This window comes from Scylla paramamosain, chromosome 20, assembly GCF_035594125.1.
Source record: "Scylla paramamosain isolate STU-SP2022 chromosome 20, ASM3559412v1, whole genome shotgun sequence".
Classification (NCBI taxonomy): domain Eukaryota; kingdom Metazoa; phylum Arthropoda; class Malacostraca; order Decapoda; family Portunidae; genus Scylla; species Scylla paramamosain.
This window is the reverse complement of record NC_087170.1, coordinates 20,968,694-20,992,834: the sequence shown is the minus strand read 5'-3', so window position 1 is coordinate 20,992,834 and position 24,141 is coordinate 20,968,694. Positions and strand designations below refer to the sequence as shown.

The 24,141-nt window shown below is 41.0% G+C and overlaps 1 protein-coding gene across 6 annotated transcripts in view; it reads right to left on the bottom strand.

Annotated features, from left to right (window-relative positions):
* LOC135110613 (uncharacterized) overlaps positions 1-24,141 on the bottom strand; it is a 169,109-nt gene that overhangs the window by 59,230 nt on the left and 85,738 nt on the right. For 5 of the 6 annotated variants that reach the window (XR_010273333.1, XR_010273332.1, XM_064023134.1 and 2 more), the window contains 2 exons: positions 16,668-16,765; positions 16,372-16,426 (listed from right to left, as the gene is read on the bottom strand). Coding sequence is in view for 3 of the 6 variants with exons in the window: in XM_064023134.1 (XP_063879204.1) it covers positions 16,372-16,426; positions 16,668-16,718 (106 nt within the window). In the remaining 3 variants the exon portion in view is untranslated. Of the gene's footprint in view, positions 1-11,113; positions 11,696-16,371; positions 16,427-16,667; positions 16,766-24,141 lie in introns of those variants that run through there. The other variant, XR_010273334.1, reaches the window with a different exon arrangement.

The following is a 24,141-nucleotide window of genomic DNA, read 5'->3' as shown; positions in this document are numbered from 1 at the left end:
CCCTCTGGCGTCTATTCTTCAATATAAATCTCTATTATCATTAGGTTATCTGGTTTCTATTTAAAAGTTTTACTAGCATTTTTTCTTCAAGTTCAGTTTCTTTTTTGCTATTTCTAGTTGTGTTGATTGTTAATATGGACTTGTCAGGTTCATGTTTTCCTTTAACAGACGGTAAAGTTTTTTTTTTTTACCAACAATCATTTGAAAACAGTTCCTTGACTTTTTTTTGTCTTGTCCATTTTGCTATGTTGCTTATTATCTAATATCAATGATTATTTTTTTTTTCACGCATTTCTTATTCATATTTTCAGTTCACAATTTCAGGTTGTAGTTATGTTTTCCCTCACTTCCAGCCATGTGCAGAAGTTCTCTCTAGAGTTCCTTCCCTGTTTTCACACACAAGTCTCAACTCGTCAAAGCATCCCCTCTCCCTTGCACTCTACTCATCTACACCTTTAGCCTTTCACCCTTCACTGCTGCGTCCCCCCTCTCTCCACTCCTAGCAATGCACTATGAATGGCCGCCAAAGGATTTTTACCATCTCGGTCTGAATGATAGATGGTCTTCCCCTACTCGTGTTATATATATACAGGTTTTCTCCCAAATTCCCTTAGTGCTTCCTGCTCTTCACTACGCCTTGCTTTCCGTGTCGTGGCATCTTTGAGTGATAACTTTGCTGTTTTTCGGTTTATTTTCTACCCTAATTAATTCTTGTAATATTACTTATTTCACCTTTATTTTTCCCAAACATCAGATAAGTAATTTTTTTCCCCGAAGGACTAAACACACACACACACACACACGAGCGGTGATGGTCTGCAAGGGCGGTGTTGATGGTGGTGGTGGTGATGACAGTAAATGGTGCAGGGAAGTAAAATTAGGATGGCGTTTGCAACAAAACCAGACAAACCCACCTTAATGAGCAAGGGCACACTACTATTTACATGTCTGGGTGGGGAGGAGGAGGAGGAGGAGGAGGAAAGACTGCAACAGAATAAGAGGAACTCGTTTTAATGAAGGAGAGCACATGAGTTACGTATCTGTCCATTAAGAGGAGGAGGAGGAGGAAGAGGAAGAGCACCATAATCATCACCACCACCTCTATCTCTCCCACCACCACCACCACCACCACTACCAGCAGTATAAATAGAATAATTTGTAAACCCCACTCGGAAACTTGTGTCTCTTTTCCATTTCCTCCCTCCCTCGCTCCCTCCTCCTCCCTCCGGCTGCTTCTCCTTCTCCTCCTCCTCTTGCTGCGTCCCCTGAGGATGCAACATTCATGAGTCCACGCGCGGTGACCAGGGCGGGAGGCTTAATCGCTAAATGGTAACCTTGCATTGTCCATCTGGCTTAGTGCTGGCAGTGTGAATTTGGTGTCTTCCTGCACCCTGCCTGGCCCTTCCTCATCCTCTTCCTTGATCATTCCTGTCCCTCCTTCATTTACTCCTTTCCTCCTCCCCATATTTAGTGTTTCCCCATTTCTTCTTTTTTTTTCCTTAATTTGTTCCTTATTCTCTCCCTTTCATCACTCCTGTCTTTCCTTTATTTACTCCTTTCCCCCTTCTCATATTTACTGTTCCTCTTCCTTCCTTTTTCATTCATCCTCCTTTCTTCCTTCATTCGTTCCTGGTTCTCTCCCTTCAATCACTCTTATCCTTTCTCCATTCACTCCTTCCTCCATTCTCATACTGATTCCACTATTCCCTTTTTCATTCCTTCTTTTCTCTTCCTTCATTAGTCTCATCAGATCTCTTTTTTCATTGCTTCTTTCTCTTCCTCTTTCACTCATTCCTGCCTTCTTTCACGCCTCTTCTTCCCCATTATCCTTTATTCCTCTTTTCTTCAGTTTATTTTACTTCCCCTTATGCCCGATGCTTCTTTATCACTTTGTCACCATAGGGACTCCCATGTTCTTGTTTCCCATTAGTCCCTTAACTCGTATTCCTCGTCCTCCTTCCCCTCCTCCTACTCCTTTTTCACCTTTTCCTTCTGTTTTTAGTGCCCTCCTTTTTTGACTCCCGTTTGTTTATTTTCCTATTCTTTCCTCCTCTACAAATCTCTCTCTCTCTCTCTCTCTCTCTCTCTCTCTCTCTCTCTCTCTCTCTCTCTCTCTCTCTCTCTCTCTCCGTCGATTTTCCAGGAAACAGACAGAAGCAAGGACTGCTAACATGCCACAAACCATTAAACGTTGATGGGAACATGAATGCTGATCTGACCTCTGTCCCTCCCCCATGGATTTCTGAGCCCTGTGCAACTCAATTCTCAGAGACCTGGTACACACTGCTCCCTCGACACCACCTGGAACGAAAGGAAGCATCCATATTTGAGCGCATCACCCCGCGTCAGGCTCCGTGCGGCTCTGACAGGGTGCAAAAATAGCAAGAGGTCTAAGCGGTGTGTTAATATTTCTGGACTCGGTTGATTTATCTTTGTAAAAATTGCGGCCACTAATCGAGCCGACCGAGGGACTGTGAAGGGAGAGGCAGTCACTTCGGGTTTCGTTATTTCGGCCCCTCTTTTATTATTCCTTCAATTTGTGGAATGCAAGGTGGTTTACGTCTCTCTTCACCTTATTGAAAGATTATCTGATCGTGAGAAAAGCGTATCGTTCTTATGTTGTATATTCGAGTGGCAAAGTGACCTCTCTCTCTCTCTCTCTCTCTCTCTCTCTCTCTCTCTCTCTCTCTCTCTCTCTCTCTCTCTCTCTCTGCTCGCGGGTAATATAACGCTGCCGCTGCTTTATGGTCCTCGCGGCCTAAGTTTACCGGCCGCGAGGATAACTTACGGCCGACTAAGGCGCGTCCCTCGGAGGCTGCGGGGCTGTAGGGGCTGGAGGGACGCCTGAGGGGGAGAGATGGTGTCACGAAGGGAGAGTGGATGATATGTGTGTATAGGAAGGGAGGAGATGTATGGGAAGATGTGATGTAATGGGAGAAAGGAGGAGAATGTGAAGGGAAGACTGTCGATACGGGAATGAGTTGATGAAAAGCGTCTAGAGAAAGGGATAAATGAAGGGAAGAGGCGATAAAAGCGTGTAATGGTAAAGAAAATGAGAAGGGGAAGGTTAGAGAACGTAGGAAGGATTGAAGGAAAGTGAAAGCTTGTAAAGAAAACTGGAAAAATGGGGGAAATGTGTTAAGAAGGAGGTAATGGTAAAGGAAGAAAAAAAAAAAAGAAAATTGTGTAACGAAAAAGGAGTGATGGTAATAATAATAATAATAATAATAATAGTAAAAAAAAAGAAAACATAGGGAAAGATTTGACTTTACTTAGCACTGCAGGTAAGGCGTGTGGCGGTGACTGGACAGAAAGTTTCATTGATACTTGCAGAAACTCCCAATTTCTTATCAGTATACAAAATCTTGGTTTCCGCTATCAGTATCAAGCGTTATGAAGCGTATACAGTGAACGTATAAAACAAAGACACACACACCTGTCAACACACTTTATGAAAATTAAAAAAAAAAAAATCCGCCACATTTTGTAAGACCAAAGAGAGAGAAAGACAAAGGCAGAACACCGGGAACATAAATGGGAGAACAATAAAAAAAAAAAAAAAAGCAACAGAGACAACAAACAACAGTTTTAGAGCAGAAAACACAAAAACCTAAACTGATACATCTTTTATGGGAACTTTGCAGCAGCCGCAGCCTTCCCCGGCAGCTGCACCATCCCAGGCAGGCAGGTCGGTGCGGCCACGGGAACTATGCCACAAAATCTTAAAAGAACATAAGGCAAGATGCAAGAAGCCAGTACAGCAGCACATGGCAGCCCCTTTATAAAAATGTATTTATCCTTATCAGTCTATATTCTCTATCCATAGATTTATCTAATATTCTTTTAAAGTTTCCCATTGATTCTGCTCTAACGACCTGACCATTGAGTTTATTCCATTCACTTGTCACTTTACTGGTACTGCATTTGAAAACCAATCCCTTCGCGTATTTAAGAACCAATTCTCTCTTACCTGAAGTTCAAGCAAATGACATCATAAGTGCCTCCATTATTTACTGCTTCAGGAGTCTTCTAAAATCTCCTGCGTGTCACCTCCCACAGTAAAGCCATACTTTGATTCTTCACTTAAGCATTGTTTATCTAAACGATCCCTTATTTTCCCTACATTGAAAGCTCCGAGAAACTGACCTACAATTGAAGTCACATTGACCGAACGATGCTTTGACATTAACATTTTATCTACGTTCCCAAAAACAGGTATTCCATTACGCTGTCTTAAGACTAAGGCACCTCTAAATCTTCGGATTTCCTAGAGCTGGTATACTCCAGTATTTTTCTTTCCAATATAAGCTAAAATATTGAGAATTGAAAATACATTAACACCAGATATAGTTTCAGTTATTGTAATTTTTCAAAACTGATATAATGACAGGGTGTGTGTGTGTGTGTGTGTGTGTGTGTGTGTGTGTGCGCGTGTAAGAGAGGCAGGCTGCATGCATTGTATTAACGTGTGCATTGCGGGGTTGGGGAGTGACTAATATTGGCAAGAGGTGATCAATGGTGGTGTGGAGGCCTGTGGGGGCGCGGCCACCTGAGGAGAGCCGCCAGGTTATGTGCTTAAAGGTGCCTGGCGGGGCGGGGCGGGGCGGGGTGGGGCGGGACAGGATGACGCTGAGTGACCGCAGCGAGGTATGAAGTGGGAGTTTATAGTTTGGTGACAGAGAAAGGGGTTATTAGTAGATGAAATACCCGGTGCAAGAACGTAAAAGTAGCCTTGTTGATGACAGGAAATACAAAGGATAAAGGAGGTTACAATGAGACAGGAAGAGATGGCTGGCTGTGATAGAACAGTGCTGGTGTGTGGAGGGTGGAGGTCAGCCAGGCCAGTCAGATCAAAGGGTACAGTGGCATTGCGGTGCTGGTCGGAAAATGGAACGGCTGGGACAGGAGACGGAATTTCAGATGAGAGGGGACACGTCGAATGGGACAGGAGATAAGGAGGAAGAAGCAAGAGGGATGGAGGTCAGGCCAGATCAGAGACAGTGAGATGACCAATGTACCAAGCACTCCAGTCATCAACTTCAAGGCAGAGTCATGAACTTAAGACGATTGATTTCCAGACTAGAATTTTGATTTACTGATCCTCAATCTGATCCAGTACTCAGTCATGGATATTAGAATAACGAGGCAAGAAAGTTCACATGTTTAATGCCAGGTAAACGAATGACAACCTACGCAGGAAAATTTGAAGAAAAGGTGTTTTTCATTTCATTATTTCATTTAGTGGCACATGCATGACCAACATGACTGCAACATTTAGTTCCATGGTGCTGAACGCTTTGTTAAATCCTAAGTCTTCTAATATGATGAAAATCTGTCAGTTGTCAGGTTTTATAAGTGTTTTTTTCTCTGATTCTCCTCTTTTTATTTATCTCCTTCCAGCTCGTCAGACTCTTCCTTCTAAAGATTCGGACAACTTTTTGTTTGATTTCAGTGATTTTCGTGATGGATTTCAATCATTATTGTCTCCCAGTTGTTATTGTTTTTATCATTCACATTCTCCAGGCCGATGGAAAGCTGGTACCAATCATTTCATTGATTGATAAAAATACAGATCTCGTGCAAAGAAAAAAAGGTCAGTATCATTTTGTTTCGTGCATAGATAGATACACACAAAGAAACTCAGAACAGCGGACAAAATATTTACAACTGTTCGTGTCCACTGCTTGAGCTGAATGGCAAAAAATGTCACATAAATAGTTGCAAGGGAAGATCAGCTTAGGAAATACCATTCGTCTCTCTCTCTCTCTCTCTCTACATTACCACAGCCACAGGGATTCTTAACCACTTCACAGTCTCATCTTTCCTTCATCACTACTGTTACGTCCCTTTGGCATCACCTCAAGAGAAATAAACAAGATTTCTTTTCGCCTACAATCCAGTCACCTACTATTTACATCTTAACTGCCCTATTTTTTTCATTTCTTTGGAAGACTTTGTTCTCCTCAATAGAAACACAGTCACTGAACATCAAATAGATAATTCTTCCTGAAGGTATATCCCCCCCCCCCACACACACTATAAAAAGTGACACAACAGGTCCTACACAAATAAAGTAAATGTACGGCGATAAATCGTGTGAGAGAAACAAATAAATGATGATGATGAGAGGAGAAGTCCAAACACAAACTTATTATGGGTAGTAAGATGGTGGTAGCCTCTGGGCCTCCAAGACTAATTAACTATGTGTGTGTGTGTGTGTGTGTGTGTGTGTGTGTGTGTGTGTGTGTGTGTGTGTGTGTGTGTGTGTGTGTGTGTACACTGGAAACGCACTATCCTCTCCCAATCCGCCCCCTCCCCTCTCTCTCTCTCTCTCTCTCTCTCTCTCTCTCTCTCTCTCTCTCTCTCTCTCTCTCTCTCTCTCTCTCTCTCTCTCTCTCTCTCTGACTAACCTAAATTAAGATTATTGGAAAACTTACTAAACAAGCTGAAAGGCAGTAAACAGCCACTCTCTTGCATTTTCTTGAGCTCAGTCTTTCGTTCATCCCGTCCCCGCGCCACGAAGACAGACAGAAGCGAAAGGCAACTAGACCACTGGAGAAAAATATAATGTGGTATAATGCAAGACACCAAAAGACAACATGAATACAGCATGTGGGACAGGCGCTGCGACACCCCCTTTAGGGCATTAATATACATACAAAAGAGAGAAAACTTTGCATGTACCATTGACTATGCAACGATACGACAGCGCACTGAGAAAACACCCGCAGGAAAGCAAAGGCAAGACAGCACGCAAGGACGAAAATACAGCAGGGTATATAAAGTAAAATAGAGGAATTATCGTAACATCAGTACGTGTAATTATAAGATTATACGAAAACGCACTAAGTAACCTGGCCATCACCAAACACAACCGCTATACGACAGAAAAAGATATGCAATAGGAATCAGAGTACTGTGGAAATAAGGGATTGATGACCAATGAAATTTTCCTCTGGTGTCAGTCTTAAAATTGACGATGTAAACTCCTCCAGGTGGTTTCTGCACAAGAGAGAGACCATGTTTGCATGTTTGTATTTTTGTTGTTTGTATATTCCCTTTCAGGTTAAACGCTCAAGGTCATTTCATGCAACACCAAAAATAAGACAAAAAAAAAAAAAAAACGCATTGGTATTTAGAAATCTGACTGAATTATTCCTACTTAATTTCAATGTAAACTTTCCGCGGCTCTCCTTGTTACAGCAGCCATAGCGTTCTTGCTCAGTTTCCCTCCTTGATCATTAGTGAAGGAAGCACACTTGTTGCCCTCCATGTTCCTCTACTGACTTTTTTTTTTTTTTTTTCTGTGGAAACAAACTTCGACAAGGATATTTGCGATGTACAAGCGGCCTTTTTGGTGTAGCTTCAATGTAGGTATCGGTGCAATTTCCTTTTTCATCTTTTGCTACTTTCTTATTCCCCACCATTCACATTTCCGTGTGTGTGTGTGTGTGTGTGTGTGTGTGTGTGTGTGTGTGTGTGTGTGTGTGTGTGTGTGTGTGTGTGTGCCGTGGCTGCGGCGAATTTGTTTATAATTTCTCTCTTCCTATAATTTTCGCCATTCATTTCCTTTTTCATCTCTTCCTGGCTTCTTGGATCGCGTATGTGTGTGTGTGTGTGTATGTGTCGACCTTAAAACTTATACGGAAGATACAGACGGTAGGCGCTATCAGATAATAAAAAAATAAAAAAAGAAGAAACCAATAAATAGAAAACAACACGCCAAAATCCAGATACAACTTTGGATATCCAGTCGAAGCAAACCACAATAATTCTCTTCTCACTGTCCTGCTGCTGCCGGCCCCTCCTACACCTAGCGCCACCTTCTTATGTCCCTCACTTAACATTAGCATCATCGTCCTTCCCCCGCAGACTCGTAACACATAACAGAGCGAGGGCATTAATCAAGCCAATCCCTCTCAGTGTGACAACTCGATAATTACATCACCATAAACCCCATTAAGTCTCTGCAGCTGCTGATAATTAGCTTTCGATAATTAGTTTCACACCCAACCAATTCATTAAAGAAAATGGGGTGATGGGGATCGGGAAAGAGGGAGGCGGGAAGCGGGAGGAAAAGAGAGAGAGAGAGAGAGAGAGAGAGAGAGAGAGAGAGAGAGAGAGAGAGAGAGAGAGAGAGAGAGAGAGAGAGAGAGAGAGAGAGAGAGGAACAGGGGGGGACAGAGAGAGGGAAAGAGAAAACGTAGGGCGGGGAGGAAAGCTATATTTGCTCGCATCATCAATGTTATTAAGCAATCTCTTTTTAGCCTGTAATTAACAGTCACTCGAGGGGCGGTTCCAGTATTTCCAGCATGATTACCCCCTTCCTCCTCCTCTCCGTTTCCCCTCCTCCTCCTCCTCCTCCTCCTCCTCCTCATTTAACTACTGGTGATGGAAAGGGTAAAGAGTGGGGGAAGAGTGGGGGAAGAGTGTGGAAAGTTTAACGTATTAAGAGGGTGAGGAGAAATTTATCTGGCCTTGAGGAAAGAGTGAAGGTAAATCAAGGAGTACCGAGATCATGGTAATGGATTCTAAGAGGATGAACTGAAGGCTCGGTAAATAACAGGATAAAAATAAGAGTGATGATGCATAGAGGCTGTCGTGCAGGATTAGAAAAGACAAAAGTGAAAATTGACTTCAGGACGAGAGAGAGAGAGAGAGAGAGAGAGAGAGAGAGAGAGAGAGAGAGAGAGAGAGAGAGAGAGAGAGAGAGAGAGAGAGAGAGAGAGAAAGCAGACGTAACGATACACAGATAGACAGAAGCACAGACACCAGGGAGATAAAGAGATAGAGACTGACAAAAAAACAAAAAACAAAGAATAAATATAGATACACTTGCACGCAGAAGCCCCAGGGTGGAAAAAGCCAGAGAGAGACAGACAAAGAAAAAAAAAATGGTATGAAGCCAAAAAAAAGCAAAGAAAGAAAAAAAAAAACTTGGTGTTTCTTGGAATTTCATTCTAGACATTTCTTTCCCCCATCACTTTCTTCCATTTCTCCCACTTTCTTTTCCCGGCCACATGATGACTTGCCTCGCGCTCCCCCTTCAAGGAAAACTATTGACCTTTAACCTTGGATGTCGTGGAGTCAGATAGGAGAGACGAGAGAAAACAAGCCTCGGTAGAATATTTACAGGAAACCACATACGTACGTACATACACTTTTCCTTTACTCACTTTATCGTCTTGTGTCATAAAAGGTTTAATATGTTTCCCAGAGAGAGAGAGAGAGAGAGAGAGAGAGAGAGAGAGAGAGAGAGAGAGTCCCTTGGTCGTCTGGTGTACTGTCTTAATTGCGTCATTGCTCAGTTGCCAACGCGTAAAATTGGGTAGATAAGCAACTTTAAGTCTGGCTTTTGTGGCTGATATTCAACTCTTTCATTTTAACAAGATTGCGTCATTCACGGGATAATAACGCCTTTACTGCCTTTTGTAAGCCCGTCTTCCACACACACACACACACACACACACACACACACACACACACACACACACACACACATATGCGCCTGCGGTTAGAAAGTTTGATAAATATTTATTGACAACAAACAACAATACAAACAAAAAAATACAGGAAATACATTACTATACTGAAATTAATGTAAATACTGATATGGATAGCATTCACGGGTCCATCAAACACACACACACACACACACACACACACACACAAGCTGACACCAAATCAAAGTATGGAAATTAATTAAGTCCAGGTGTGCGCACTCTCCTGCCGCATGCAACAGGTAAGCCTTCTCACAAAGAGGTAACGTGACGGCAGCCAATTGAAATAGACTCTTAATGAAAAAAACGCAATGAAAAAATACAGATGCCTTCACATCGACAAAATACCGTCAGGCTCCCCTAGCACGTTCCAGCACACTCTCATTACGCCTTCCGCTGCCTCTCCTCCAGCCAGATTTGCTCGGGCACGCGATAATGGCAATGCAATGGCAGAATGATGAAAATACCCTGAATGAAAAGGCAAAAAACACAATTAATGGCAAAAAGGGTAGCAACAACCTCTGCTAGTACATCTTTTACTAAGTACTACTACTACTACTACTACTACTACTGCTACTACTGCGTGCGTGTGTGATTCACCTACGTACTGTCTTGATTGTCACGTCGTGGTCTTATAAACGGTATTTTTTCCTGCCGGTGAGAGTAAGTACAGCCCAGATTATGGGTAATGCTTTGTACAGTAAGTCTGAGCGAGACTGGCCACGGGATAAGTTTGAGCTGCGAAACTTTTAGCACAGACACACACACACACACACAGAGTATGAACCAACTTTTACCTGGTTCAGTAACTTTGTGTCAAAAGTTTTGGCACCAAGTAAACTACCAGCTGATGAGGTGACTATTATTATTATCATTATTATTATCATTATTATTATTATTAATATTATTATTATTACCATTATTTTCGTGTTATATATATTTTTTTTAATTCTCTCATACAGTTTTCATCTCCCTATTACGGATGACGCCAAGCACGGCATCTCAAACACACACACACACACACACACACACACACACACACACACACACACACACTTTGATTAATTTCATGTAATCAACGTGGGAGTTAGTGTCTCTTTTGTTATTAGTAATTATGTAAACTAATCCCACAAACCTCCTGCATGGAATGTGTCAGTACGTATGGGGTGAAATTAATTAATCTATAAAGAATTCAAGAAAAAGGAAAGGTGAAGAAAAGAATACATATTTACATTTATATCCCCTCACTCTCATCACTCTCCACTCCTCTTTTCCCTTTTCTCTTCACGCCCCCTCCCTCCATCCCCCTTGACGTCAACTGCAGATCTAAACTCTATTTTACGCCACCTGCCTACCACTTTCTCCCTTCTGCCCCTCTCTCTCTCTCTCTCTCTCTCTCTCTCTCTCTCTCTCTCTCTCTCTCTCTCTCTCTCTCTCTCTCTCTCTCTCGATAATTCATCTATAGCATCTACAAGTGCTAAATGAATAATAAAACAAAAGGCCATGTATAAATTTGTGAGGCGCGGGTTGCGTCTGGGTGTAATCTATTAAAAAATACTCTATTTTCTAATATTTTAATCTCTGTCTAAATATATTTCTTATCTAACACACAATTTCCTCCCAAGAACATCTTTTCCAACTATGCATCCTTACATATACACTCTGGACACGTCATGTGTGTGTGTGAACTCTTCCCTCAGATCACTGCTGTGAACTCAACACTGGATAGTTCTTTGTTCTTTCTTCATCTCTAATATCTGGCTGTTGTTGTCCGCTACTGAAATTCTTTATAATAATGTTTTCTGTGCTGTGTCTCATCTTGCCCACCGGAAGGATTATGGTCCTGATGACTTCCTTCTACCGTTACCATTACATGCCTCTTCTATGCTTTCACTCCGCTTCACTGAACTTCTCCAACTCTTCTATCAACGTTCACCTTTCCTTGCTGCTGGAAATTTGCCTGCATTCCCCAAAAGGATGGCCGATCCAGTCCCTCAGACCATCGAGCTGCAGCTATGATGTCTTATATTCTGCATCCATCTTCGTTAACAAGCTTCTTAATCAATCAGTCACTCAGAATGCTTTTTGTCTTTCTGATCGCCAGTATGAAACCCTTGACGGACGCTGCACTGGAATATATCTCAGAGGGCGTTTTTTATTTATTGAATTTTTGTTGCCCTTGGTCAGTGTCCCTCCTACATATAAAAAGAAAAGAAAAGAAAAAAAAATAAAAATTATATATATATATATATATATATATATATATATATATATATATATATATATATATATATATATATATATATATATATATATATATATATATATACACACAGAGAAAGGGAGAGAGATGTGGGGAGAATTATTCATAGGATCACCTATTAACTATGCTTAATTATGCATCCACGAGCACCGTCCAGCAAAAAGTTAATTGAATCCCACTCCATCAATCTTCCACTCAGCCCAATTTTTTCTCTCTCTCTCTCTCTCTCTCTCTCTCTCTCTCTCTCTCTCTCTCTCTCTCTCTCTCTCTCTCTCTCTCTCTCTCTGTGTGTGTGTGTGTGTGTGTGTGCGTGTATTCTTAGCATCCTCTTTCCTCATGGCAAATTTGTATAGTAAAAGTTTTACGTTATGGTGGAAAAAGTAAAGTTCATAAAATATCTGCGCCGTAACTCACACCGTAATCGATAAATTGTATATAGTATATCTATCTATCTAATATATATATATATATATATATATATATATATATATATATATATATATATATATATATATATATATATATATATATATATATATATATATATATATATATGCATGCATGAAATGCAATTTTGAAAATATTGATGCAAGCACTACCGTGTGACGATCCACGTGTCAACACAGCCATTATTAATTAATGTGCAATTAGGGCAATCGCTCTATAGCTGCATGTGTAAATAGCGATGAAATATGACGTGAAGTAATGAACTATAAAGGCATGAAAATTCACTTATAAACAATAAAAAAAATATAAGTAAAGGAAAAATTGTGAAGGAGAGAAGCAGAGAAAAAATAAATAAATAAATAAAACATAAGAGAGTGAAACTAACGGGCGTGGAAATGAGGGTGGGAGAGAACACGGAAAACACACACACACACACACACACAGAAAGTGTAGGTGGCGGACATGTGTCAAAAAGAAACAAAGAAGAAAATATGAAATAAAAAAAATGGAAAAAACTTGGGATAAATAATCAGGAATGAGGGAAAAACAACACTAGGGAGAGAATAATCTTTGCATTCTCTCACTTTCCCATTTCATTTTCCTCTTCTTCCTGCTCCTCCTTTCAGATTTAATACAGCGCCATTTCTCTTTCGCTGGGACATCTTTCCTGCATAAATTTATCATAACTTCCTTCTAAACAGACGCATTATAAATAAGTGTGTGTGTGTGTGTGTGCGTGTGTGTGTTCTTAAGGCTATCTAATATCCCCTAGTATTATCATCATCTATCAATCTATCTGTTTATTTATCTGCCTTTTTGTCTATTTGTCTTTCTATCCACCTATCTATCAGTCTGTCTATTCAGTATCCATCTCTGTATCTGTCTATCTATCTATCTATCTATTTATTTACCTGTTGCCAGAAATTTACAGAAATGGGGCCCTCGAGTCGAATACAATGTTTTAACACGGAGGGGAGCTGGCGGCAGGATGTAAAATAGATGGGTTTGCAAAGCTGGTGTGATGTTTATTTGGCTTGGCGTTGATGAATCTGTATGAAAGAAAAATAATGCAACGAGGAGGCTACATTATACTGTCAGCGTTATTTTCTGTTCATCTATTTTAAAACTGCTGTGTTGTTTTCCTATTTTTAAGTTAGCAAGTTCTCTTAGTAAGTACGTGGACTCTTACGTCATCAATCCTAAATTAACGCTTGAAAAAGAAAAAAAAAACACTGACTTGAATGCCACACGATGAGCAGCTACAGGTCTGTGTGTAAGAACTGTTGTTGAGAAATGATATTAAGGTGGAACTTACTAGTAGGTGGATGTGAGTGTCAAAAAAATAAATAAATAAAAAAATAAATAAAACACGTGCTTTATTTCTACAAACCTTCAGGGATCCATACTCGGTGATAAATTATGAATGACAAGGAAAGAATATAATACTGTTTTATTCTCCTCGCTCGAATCCCCTTCCCTTCCTTTCCTTCATTCCTTCTCCCGTCACTGAAGGCAAGATGCGCGAACTTTCCCCCAGCAACTTGAGGACGGAGATGGAAACTTCAAGTGTCCCCCAAGGCGAGGCAGGTAAAGAGTGATTTATTTACCGACAAGTTACGATCAAGTTTATGTGGTTCGTCTCAGTTCGAAACCAATCAGGAGGAAATAAGGAAGGTGGATAAGTTTACGATTTAATTTATGAGGAGGAGGAGGAGGAGGAGGAGCAGGAGCAGGAGGAGCAGCAGGAGCAGTAAAAGTAACAGTAAATGGATGAGGTGGAAAATAAACACAAAGGAACACAAAGGAAAGAAGAAAGGAAAGAACATACAACAACGGACCTGTTGCCCCAACGACGTTTTTGATAATAAACAACACCGTCTTATCTAAACTGAATGAGGCAGAACAGTAAAAGCCACAATTTCCCCCAAATCAGTATTCTCTCCAGCAGGGGTTGCTGGTCATGTATACTTAAAAATACATTTTCTTTTATAAAGGAACGAATACAGCCAACAATCTAAAAGATGAACTTAATTTCATCACAAATAATAATTTTAAAAGGATAAAATATAACTGTTATAATACTACATGTTAATTGTGGATTAGAGATTAATTATGCACGCAGTAGCTCTACAGAGCCGTCACACTGTCAACAACGCTGCAGGCGACAAGGTCATAACATATTTAGCTGTTACGTATTCGTCAACACCTTCAGCAGCGCGGCAGTGGGCAGCACTGTGAAGACTGAGGGAAATTGAGGGATAAAAGTACGTACTTCACTTAATACTGAACCGGAAAAAAGTACGCACTTCAGTGAGATATGAAGTCAGAAACCGACATTTTGTGAGAAAATGGTTGACCGCCATCTTGTTTCTAAAGCGAGGTGTCCTAATACTGGGAGTGGCGAGAGCTTCCTCCTCAAATCTAACAGAAGGATTCGCCGCCTTCATTCCCATTAGGTCATTAGCGTAACCTCTTGTAACTCAGCCAAACCTCACCCATCCTTACCTAACCCATCGCCTCGACCCTCCCTTGGCTGCCTATCCTTACGTAACCTCCATGTACAGTACATCATTGGCTTACCTTTACCGAGGTTTCCTGGCGTGGCGCGGGAGGAAGTTAGGGAGCCGCCGGTCCTTAATTGTGGGAATCTTGCCCTGCACACATCAAAGTAGCCGGCAAAGTACGTATATGTACGCTGAGGCTCACGTCACTAGAGCACTGCGACTCTTAACACCATGTCTGACGAGTTGGTGTGGACACTAACGCTATTCCTTCTTTGACCTTTTCCCGTAAATCACGTCGCGCCGCCATAACCGTCCGCCGTGACCACTAACTGCGTACATTCAGCAGAGGACAATAGGTGCTGGAAGGCGTCTGTCATGTGTGAGTGTCTCAGCTTCAAACAACAAAAGGTGTAATCACAAACAATAAAATAAGATTCTAACACATATATACATCACTTGATTCCCTTATAAACAGAGGATACCCTGCATCACTGTCCTTATAGCCCGCGTTCGACCCTCGCTCCGAAACCCACAATGAACCAGTTTCAAGAAGCCTGAACCATTAAGCTCTGATCAAATTAAGGAGCTTTAAGGGAAGATCAGACTGGTTTATGGATGGGGATGATAGGTGGAAATAGGTAGGTACGAGATATTTCATACAGGGACTGCCATGTGTAAGCCTGGTCGCCTCTTGCAGCTTCTCTTATTTCTTATGTTCTTATGTTCTTAAGGCAGCTTCCTTGACTCCACTCTACCGACAGTACCGTCATCTGATAGCCTGACTCACTGCTGACGTCGAAAACGGGTAGAATCAATGGGTAACTCAGTCATTCATAATATTCCCAACTTTCTCCAAACACTTTTTTAAAATCATATATTTTTTTATATTTTTTTATCTTTAGTATCTTCTATAGAGAAACAAATGATTGGGGATATGATATTCAAATTTTGTTCATATCATTATTGCAACAGCAGCCATTTTAAAATTTTAACAATTAGGATTACTATTAGCTCCCATGGGTAAGACATATTATGAACTATGATCATCGTGAGAGAGAGAGAGAGAGAGAGAGAGAGAGAGAGAGAGAGAGAGAGAGAGAGAGAGAGAGAGAGAGAGAGAGAGAGAGAGAGAGAGAGAGAGAGAGTATATATTTTGTGGTTTACTACCAATATGTATGCTTGAGTCTACCCTTCCAGAAACGCACCTTATATATTTTCTTTCGTTTCCCTAGAAAAAGAAAACTTATCCTGACGCAGGGTAAACTATTGTAGTATTCAGAACTGTTTCAGTGTACAAGAAAGTATAAAACAGCAGCAACACACTCGTAGCCTTGGTGTTCAGCTCGATAACTTCACCTACAGACTTACAATAAACAATCTAACAAACAGATGCATCGTTCGTCACTGCAGTCATCGCGAGGATTGTACAGAGACGTTCATAATGGTGCGAGGTGGTGGTTAAATTTATACACACACACACACACCACACACACAAAGGGAAGGAACAAGAGACAAGGATGATGGAGGAAGAGGGGCGATGATAATGAAGGAAGGAAGGAAGGGAGAAATCGAGTTAGGACGTAGATCACAAACGCGGTGAGTCACAGATTGCCTGCCCCTCCTCACCTGTTTTATCATAATTGCATCAAGAGCTCACCTGCGCCACTGATGAGACGAAACAGAGTGGGGAAGACGAAAGCAACCTCGTGTACCTGTGATGAAAATAAACGAAATTTTAGATGCAAACTATACACTTCTCGAGAAAATAAAAATAAGACTTAACTTTCTATACGTCTGAGTGGCTGGTTCTCTCTCTCTCTCTCTCTCTCTCTCTCTCTCTCTCTCTCTCTCTCTCTCTCTCTCTCTCTCTCTCTCTCTCTCTCTCTCTCTCTCTCTCTCTCTCTCTCTCTCTCTCTCATAATTTCTTCCTGACTCATATTCATCACCACATACCTTACCCATCTCCACATATTTTAAAAACCATCTATTTTTTTCTTCTCCCATTCATTGTTTTTTTGCAGCAGGGAACGGCAGTGAGAGATGACGAGGGCCTGGGATGGACAGAGAAAAATTAGAGTGGAGGGGAAGTTAATAAAATGGATATCATATTATTGTCTTTCTGGCTGTCCCTGAGCAAAAGAAATCCCACAGAAAATTACACTGGAATAAAAAAAAAAAAAAATGAAGTTAAGGCAGAAAAGGACAAGACAAACATAAAAATAATGACAGGAGATTACAAGAAAATAAAATCAGTTAATAGAAAAGGCAATGACACATTCAAAACTAAACTAAAAAAAAAGAAAAAAAGAAAAAAAGAGACAAATGGAAAAGGAAAAAAGTGAAAAAAAGAAGAAAATATTGAAAAGTAAATAAGAAAAAAAAAAGAGTAAAAGATAAGAGGACATGGTTTAATTAACATGAATGCAAGGACGAGTCAATAACTGAACATTGCGTCAAATATACGATGACATTTTACTGTACGTGGCGCAAAGAGAGAGAGAGAGAGAGAGAGAGAGAGAGAGAGAGAGAGAGAGAGAGAGAGAGGAGAGAGAGAGAGAGAGAGAGAGAGAGAGAGAGAACCAGCCACTCAGGCAGACAGGCAGGCGGAAACAAATAGATGAAAACAAAGACAAAAATAGGGACAATAAACATTAATTAACAAATGATAGGAGAATTTATACAGTCAAAAATGAGATAAAGAGAAGAACTTATAGAAGTGGAAGAGGAGAAAGAAAAGGCGAGGAAAGAGTAAAAAAAAGAGAAGAAATAGGAGAAGAAGAAGACGAAAATGCATAAATTCAGAGGGAAGGAGACCAGGAGTGTGTAAAGACAAGAGGGAAGTAAAGAGCATGTTGAGAGTGGAGGCTTAGGAGAATCGAGGAAGTAATGAGCTTGATGTGAATGAAAGGAGGAAGAAGTGAAGTGAGGATATAAGAGAAAGGAAGAATGAAAAGAGGAACAAATGAAAAGACAAAAAAAAAAAAAATAGATAGGAGAGAGAGAGAGAGAGAGAGAGAGAGAGAGAGATGAGAGAGAGAGAGAGAGAGAGAGAGAGAGAGAGAGAGAGAGAGAGAGAGAGAGAGAGAGAGAGAGAGAGAAGTTTGGAATGGTTGTGAGGAAAGAACAAATTAAGATAAAGCAGAGAAAAGTAAGTAGAAAATGTGGAAAGGAAGGAGGATAAGAAGGAAAAGGGAAGGAAAGAAAAGGAAAGGAAGGGATGGAAAGTTAGAATGATGGGCACTTAAACTTCAGGGACGCGCCAGGAAACACTTCTATGCTCTCTTACTGTGACACTTATTTGCTGTTTTAATTAATTTGCGTTTCACTTAAATCTTGTGAGTGTCATGCAGTAAATTAAATTTTGTAGCGGAGTCTCCTGTGTTGTGAAGTTAATTGAATGTTGTCTTGTTTTACGCGTATATGAGAACGGCAAAGGACAAGAAGTAACTGTAAAAACACTACTCCTTCTTTACTGTCCTAAAAAAAATATATACTCGTATATAAGAAGTTAAATAGACCAAAGCTTCAATCGGCTTGCCCAGTTTAGTTTCTGCTGCGTCTTGAAACATTCCGAATCATATCAAAGTAAAAAAATGATGAGTGTTCAGACAATAATGCATAGGAACGTAGATTTAATGAAATGTACAAAAACTATTATCATACTTGTGCATCTCTTCCTGTTTCTACGCAAGTTTAGGATAACCAATAATTCCTCGTCTAAACGTCTAAACCTTTTTTTTATTTGTTTTATTTATTTTATGTTTGTCGCGTTCCTAGATATTGGTAGACAAAAACCGCATCATGTCAATAAACAATATTCCATAATTTACACTGTCGTCTTTTATCAGTATAGAGTAATTGACTTATTACCGTAAACCAGAATATTTCCAGCCACGATCATAAATAATAAATTATCACGATGCGTCACAACAATTAATAATTTCACAAATCGTGTCGTTAGTTCCCATGAAATGTGTACCATGATGATCAACTAGTAAAAGTTTTGCCATACATGAATTTGATTTAACACGTAATTATGTAAACTACATGTGCAGCCCTGGAGAGAATGGGCCGCGGTCACGAGTCACTATGCAGCGGCGCGGCCAAGCAGGTGTCTGGGACAGGATTTGGCTGCACGGGACACCAGGAGAGGTGCTGCTGCGTGCGCTGGGCATGCCTGGCTTGCCCCCCTCTCCCCCCCCAAAAAAAAAAAGTAGGTTCAAAGAAAACCTAATAGAATTCTTCTAAAATCTAAGTCATGTAGCAACCTAAATGTAAATACACAATTTTCCCACAGATCACTTTAGCTTCATGAGAAACCCTTTACAAAATTATACCACAGCCTTTTAAAGCTTTCAAAACTAAACAGTTATTCTAACTCTTATTAATTTATTTTTCGCTATTATTTGGGACAAACTGCCTTCACAGACAATAATCAGTAATTGAAACCCTTCAATAAAGAACAGACATGAAAGCGAATCCCTACATTCTCTCTTCTTATCCCAATGAACACATCTGGAATTACTGCTCCTTCACACGCGTTATTAACATTTCTTTTATTACGGATTGCGAAATCTTACAATGCATCCACACCGCGCTTGTGTATATATACATATACATACGAACGGCCAAAAAGGAAAGAGCCAAAAAGGAAAGAGATGTATAGAAACTGTATGAGGAAGGCTTACAATTTAGATCTGTGCCGAGCTCTATCAAAAGCTTTTCAGATCTCTAAAGCAACAAGATTTTTTTTTTTGCCAGAACTTCTAAAAGAGATTAAACAAGATTCATTGCGGAGAGCCGGATGATCACTGGCTCGCCATTCATGCCATTCATCGTGAGCGAACAGATCCTTAAGAATCTACAGACTGAGGAAGGAGTCAGAGTGGTAGTTCGTGGGATTGGAGAGGTCACCCTTTTTAGGAACATGATGAATGCCAGGTTAACCTTCAGCAGGGAGAAATTGTCAGTGCTGATAGGTAAAGTAGAAAGATTAAACCATATAAAGAGCGAACACCAAGCACAGATTCTACATATTAGTCAGATTACACAATTTAACAATGATATGCTTAGATACAATACATAGCACTAGATCACATGTAAACAACCTACACCTTGTTTATATTCAGTAAGTGATAAAGCTCCGTTTTTTCCTGTGTGTGTGTGTGCGTGAAGCATAACCTCATGTATACCACTTTGTAAAGCAACTGTACTATATATTCAAAGTTCGAGGCTTGGATTCAACGTCACGCCTTTTGTTTTTTGGGACGTGACAGGTGGACGTATTAGAAAAGTGTATGTACAATGTGTACAAATATACATCGCAGTAATTAACAAAATCAAATTCCTTCTCTCCTCCACATCCGGACATACGATGCGTCTCTAATTAGGTCAACGGTTGTGAAGGTCAGTAGGGAACAAACGACTCGCATCACATCAGTCAACTTTTTCATTTTTAATCCCTCGTTCAGCTAATCACTCAGTCCCTCCCTCCCTCATTCCTTCTTTCCCTCCTCATCTCTTTGTTGCTGTTCTCTTCTCTGCTCTTCTACTTTATACTTGTTTTTCGGACCTTCCTGCTTTTCCCGTCCTTCCGTTTAATCTTCTCTTCAAATTTTCCCTCTCTATATTCTTCCGTTAGTAATGCCGTTATCGTTATCAACCTACTTCCCTCACACATCTTCTTCCATCCTCCTCCCCCCAACTTCACTGTTTCAACAAACTCATTCTGTTCCCTATCTCATCTTCTTGCTTCATTTTCTCAACCCTCTTCATCAAAGGACGAGATAAAGTTTCGTCTCCTAAAGGAAGCTCCCGGAGAAAGACTAACCAATCACAAAGCTATTTCATTAGGGAAGCAACCAACCAGAATCCCTTTTCATCCCTCCTCAGCCAATCACCGAGTTCTCTCCCCTCTCGTCAAGCCTCCCACTGGCGTCCAAATGCTGTCCAATCAGAGCGCCATTCAACCCCATCATTTACGTCCAATCAGCACCAAGTTATGCCTGCGTGTCTGCCCAATCTGGAAGTCGCGGAGCGGTACGTCAGCTAACCACTCACGAACAAAAAGCTTATTACACATCAACCAACCAGATTAGTTGATATCCCTGGGCGCTGCCATAATGAGGAAACAAGTTCATTTAGATAGAAACGAAGCAGGAATATATGAAGAAGAGCGAGAGTGAGAGGGGAGGGTGAGAAAGAGAAGCCAGCGAGGGGAAGAGAGCGAAGGACTGGAAACATTAGCAAAACTGTCTGTCATGCACCTTCCTTCTCGTCCCTCACACTTATTGAAAAATAGTAATTAAACAGCGAGTGGCATAAACATGACATGGGGTTAGAGAGAGAGAGAGAGAGAGAGAGAGAGAGAGAGAGAGAGAGAGAGAGAGAGAGAGAGAGAGAGAGAGAGAGAGAGAGAGAGAGGATGATTAAGTTACTTCCTAGTCACATAATTTTCTTTCTCACAGACATTATTCCCATTGATTTCTTACAGTAACAGCTGATTATAACCTTGCATCGTCCTACTATGAAATCATCCTTCACTTCCCTCACTGCATCAAAGGAAACTCAAAAGGTTATCAACTTCTCCCCTTCTTCCAGCTCTCGCTTTCTCCTCTCCGTACTTGTCTTGCATTTTTTTTCATCTCTCTTCCCTCACCACGAGTTCGTTTTGCTTTCTCTTATCACACACGTCTTCTCAGATGCGCTTCCCCTTGGCTCTAATTCCCGCAACTACTTCCAAGTGATCAAAAAGTATGGAAAATTCAGCAGTACGGAAAGGAGAGCAAGGAAAAGAGAAGCTCAAAATGCACGTAATACGAGAAAAAGAGAAGAGAGGGAGGGAGGAAAGAAGGAAAAGAAAAAGGAGGAGGAGAAAGAGGAGAAGGTGCAAAGGAAGATAATGTGTAGGTTACTCTTAGTCTCAAGAAACAAATTGGAAGTGAAACTGCGACTTTCTGTGAAACTTGCTCCTGTTATAATGAGAATTAGAAGGCGGTGAGGGGAAGGGCTGCGAGACGAGAAGGGTCCAAGACGAGAAGCTCTGGAGTAGGAGGAGAGCGAGAGAAGGGGAGAGGTGAAAGAAAAGGCGAGGATGGAGAAAGGGATGCGAAGGGAGAGGCAAGGAGGGAGGAACAAGTTAGGTTTATGTACTCGTTAGCATGCATATGACTGAAACTTGCGACGCCATGAAAAAGAACTTATTTTTTATTTACAATACGTGTGTGTGTGTGTGTGTGTGTGTGTGTGTGTGTGTGTGTGTGTGTGTGTGTGTGTGTGTGTGTGTGTGTGTGTGTGTGTATGTGTGTGTGTGACCTTGTCTGTGTTTGCTCGTGCATGTCCCTTTATTGGTGCACGCAGTCACAGTCACACAGCTCCGGAGTTCCGTTCAAAAATACTCGAGCGTTGATTTCTCTGCCTTTCCTTATTTTTGTTGTTAAGTATCCTCCTCTCATGCTTCCTCCTTGTTATTCACTATTGGCAACACACACGGAGTCACAACCACAAATCCTAGCATCATTGCCAATAACATCTTTAACCACCACTGTCGCCATCACCACTACCACTACAACTTAATACTACTACTACAATGTATCAACACCCTATATTTACTCTTTTTAATCGTCTGTCACACACAAACACACACACACACACACACACACGAGAAAATAACACCAGCACCATGATAATTCCTAGTCGTCCCTGCATATACACACAAATGCACGAATATTCCTCTAAATGACAGATTCATGATCATGGTAAATGTCTAAAGTGATAGCGAGTAACCACAGCCATTAATATAAAGCGATTGCGGTGGTGCTGTGGGTGATGGATGAAGCGACCGTGGCCATTAATTATCGAGGTCAGCGCTGTGACTGATATTGGGAAGGCATGCACCGCGTGGAGGAGGCGAAGACGAAGAGGACGACACGGACGATAAGACTGCTTAAGGAGAGGACGAGGAAGAGGACAAGGAAGGGAAGGAGAAGGAAACGAAGAGTGGTAAGGGGAGAAAGATTAGTTAGAAAAGTAGTAGTAGTAGTAGTAGTAGTAGTAGTAGTAAAAGTAGTAATAGTAGTAGTAGAGATGAAAGCTCCCATATCCACTGTCCCAAGGCTATCAGAAAAAAATTGAAGTCCCATGCAGTGTAGAGAAACTGTATGGATTTTTGTATCAGAAAGAGAAAAGAGATAAGAACTGCTACTCCTGCTTTAATTCACTGCTAGGTAACCAACAACAGCCTCAGAAAATCAGCATTTCAAAGGTGAACGAGAAAGAATCTAATTACAGTTTGCTAAGAGGCGTGTAATATCCCATCTGTGGAGTGGATTCCAAATACTTGTCTATTTTTGAAAGTTGTTTCTGTTGAGCTAATCTAATGCAACTTAACCTCAACTAACCTAAGACATACATGTTAATCAAAACTGTTGCTCTGTTGTCGGTTTTCTACTGCTAAAACAACAATAATGAGTGTTCTGTTGCCCTTTCATCAGAACATTACCACCTCACTTCAGTCTTAACTTAACCTGTTCCATCAGACAACGCTCCACATTTGCGAGGCAGACATCTGTTTCTGCATTCCTTTAATCTTCAATGTATAAAGGTCTGTACATTATTTACCTTCCATTGATACATTCAGGGAATACACTTTTCATCCACCCTCTGATATGCAGTAAGATGGTCTTCCTGTTCAGTTATATTGCATGACTGTGAACACTATGGAGGCACACTATAAGAAAACAGACATACAGACAGACGGAACACAGCTGTTTCTATACTGGACATGTTTCATAACCAGTAAAAACAATAATAATGCCACGGTGGATTACCTCTTGAACAAATGTTTCAATAAAAGTCCTATGGCTAAAATTCAGGAGGGTGGCTTCTGCCCTCAAACTACGAGCTATTAACTTTATACTCATGAGTGGAAATACCTTGAAGGGGGAAAGGCTTTCGACCGCCCGCATGCAGAAGGGGAACTGCACAGAAAGGGCAGGACAGACGCCTCGTTTCTGGACATAATTTAGTTTCCACCCAAATGACACAAGTTTTCTTCGTGTTATTGTTGAACCGAGTTGGTTTATGCTGGACACACTCTCTCTCTCTCTCTCTCTCTCTCTCTCTCTCTCTCTCTCTCTCTCTCTCTCTCTCTCTCTCTCTCTCTAAGGCAATTTCGGGGTTATCTCAATCTTTCTTTCCCTTTGCTGTTTCTTGAAAATGAGATGTTCATGTAAGGCCTCCCTCCCCTTCCCTTCCCTCCTTTCACTCGCCTTCCTTCAATCATAAAGCAGGAAGGATGTTGAAAGTTAAGACGATAAGATTATTGCAGCCCGTATGGATTATGTGGATTTATGTATACCAGCTCTCTGTCTCTCTCTCTCTCTCTCTCTCTCTCACACATACACACGCACTCTAGGTGGACCGTCAG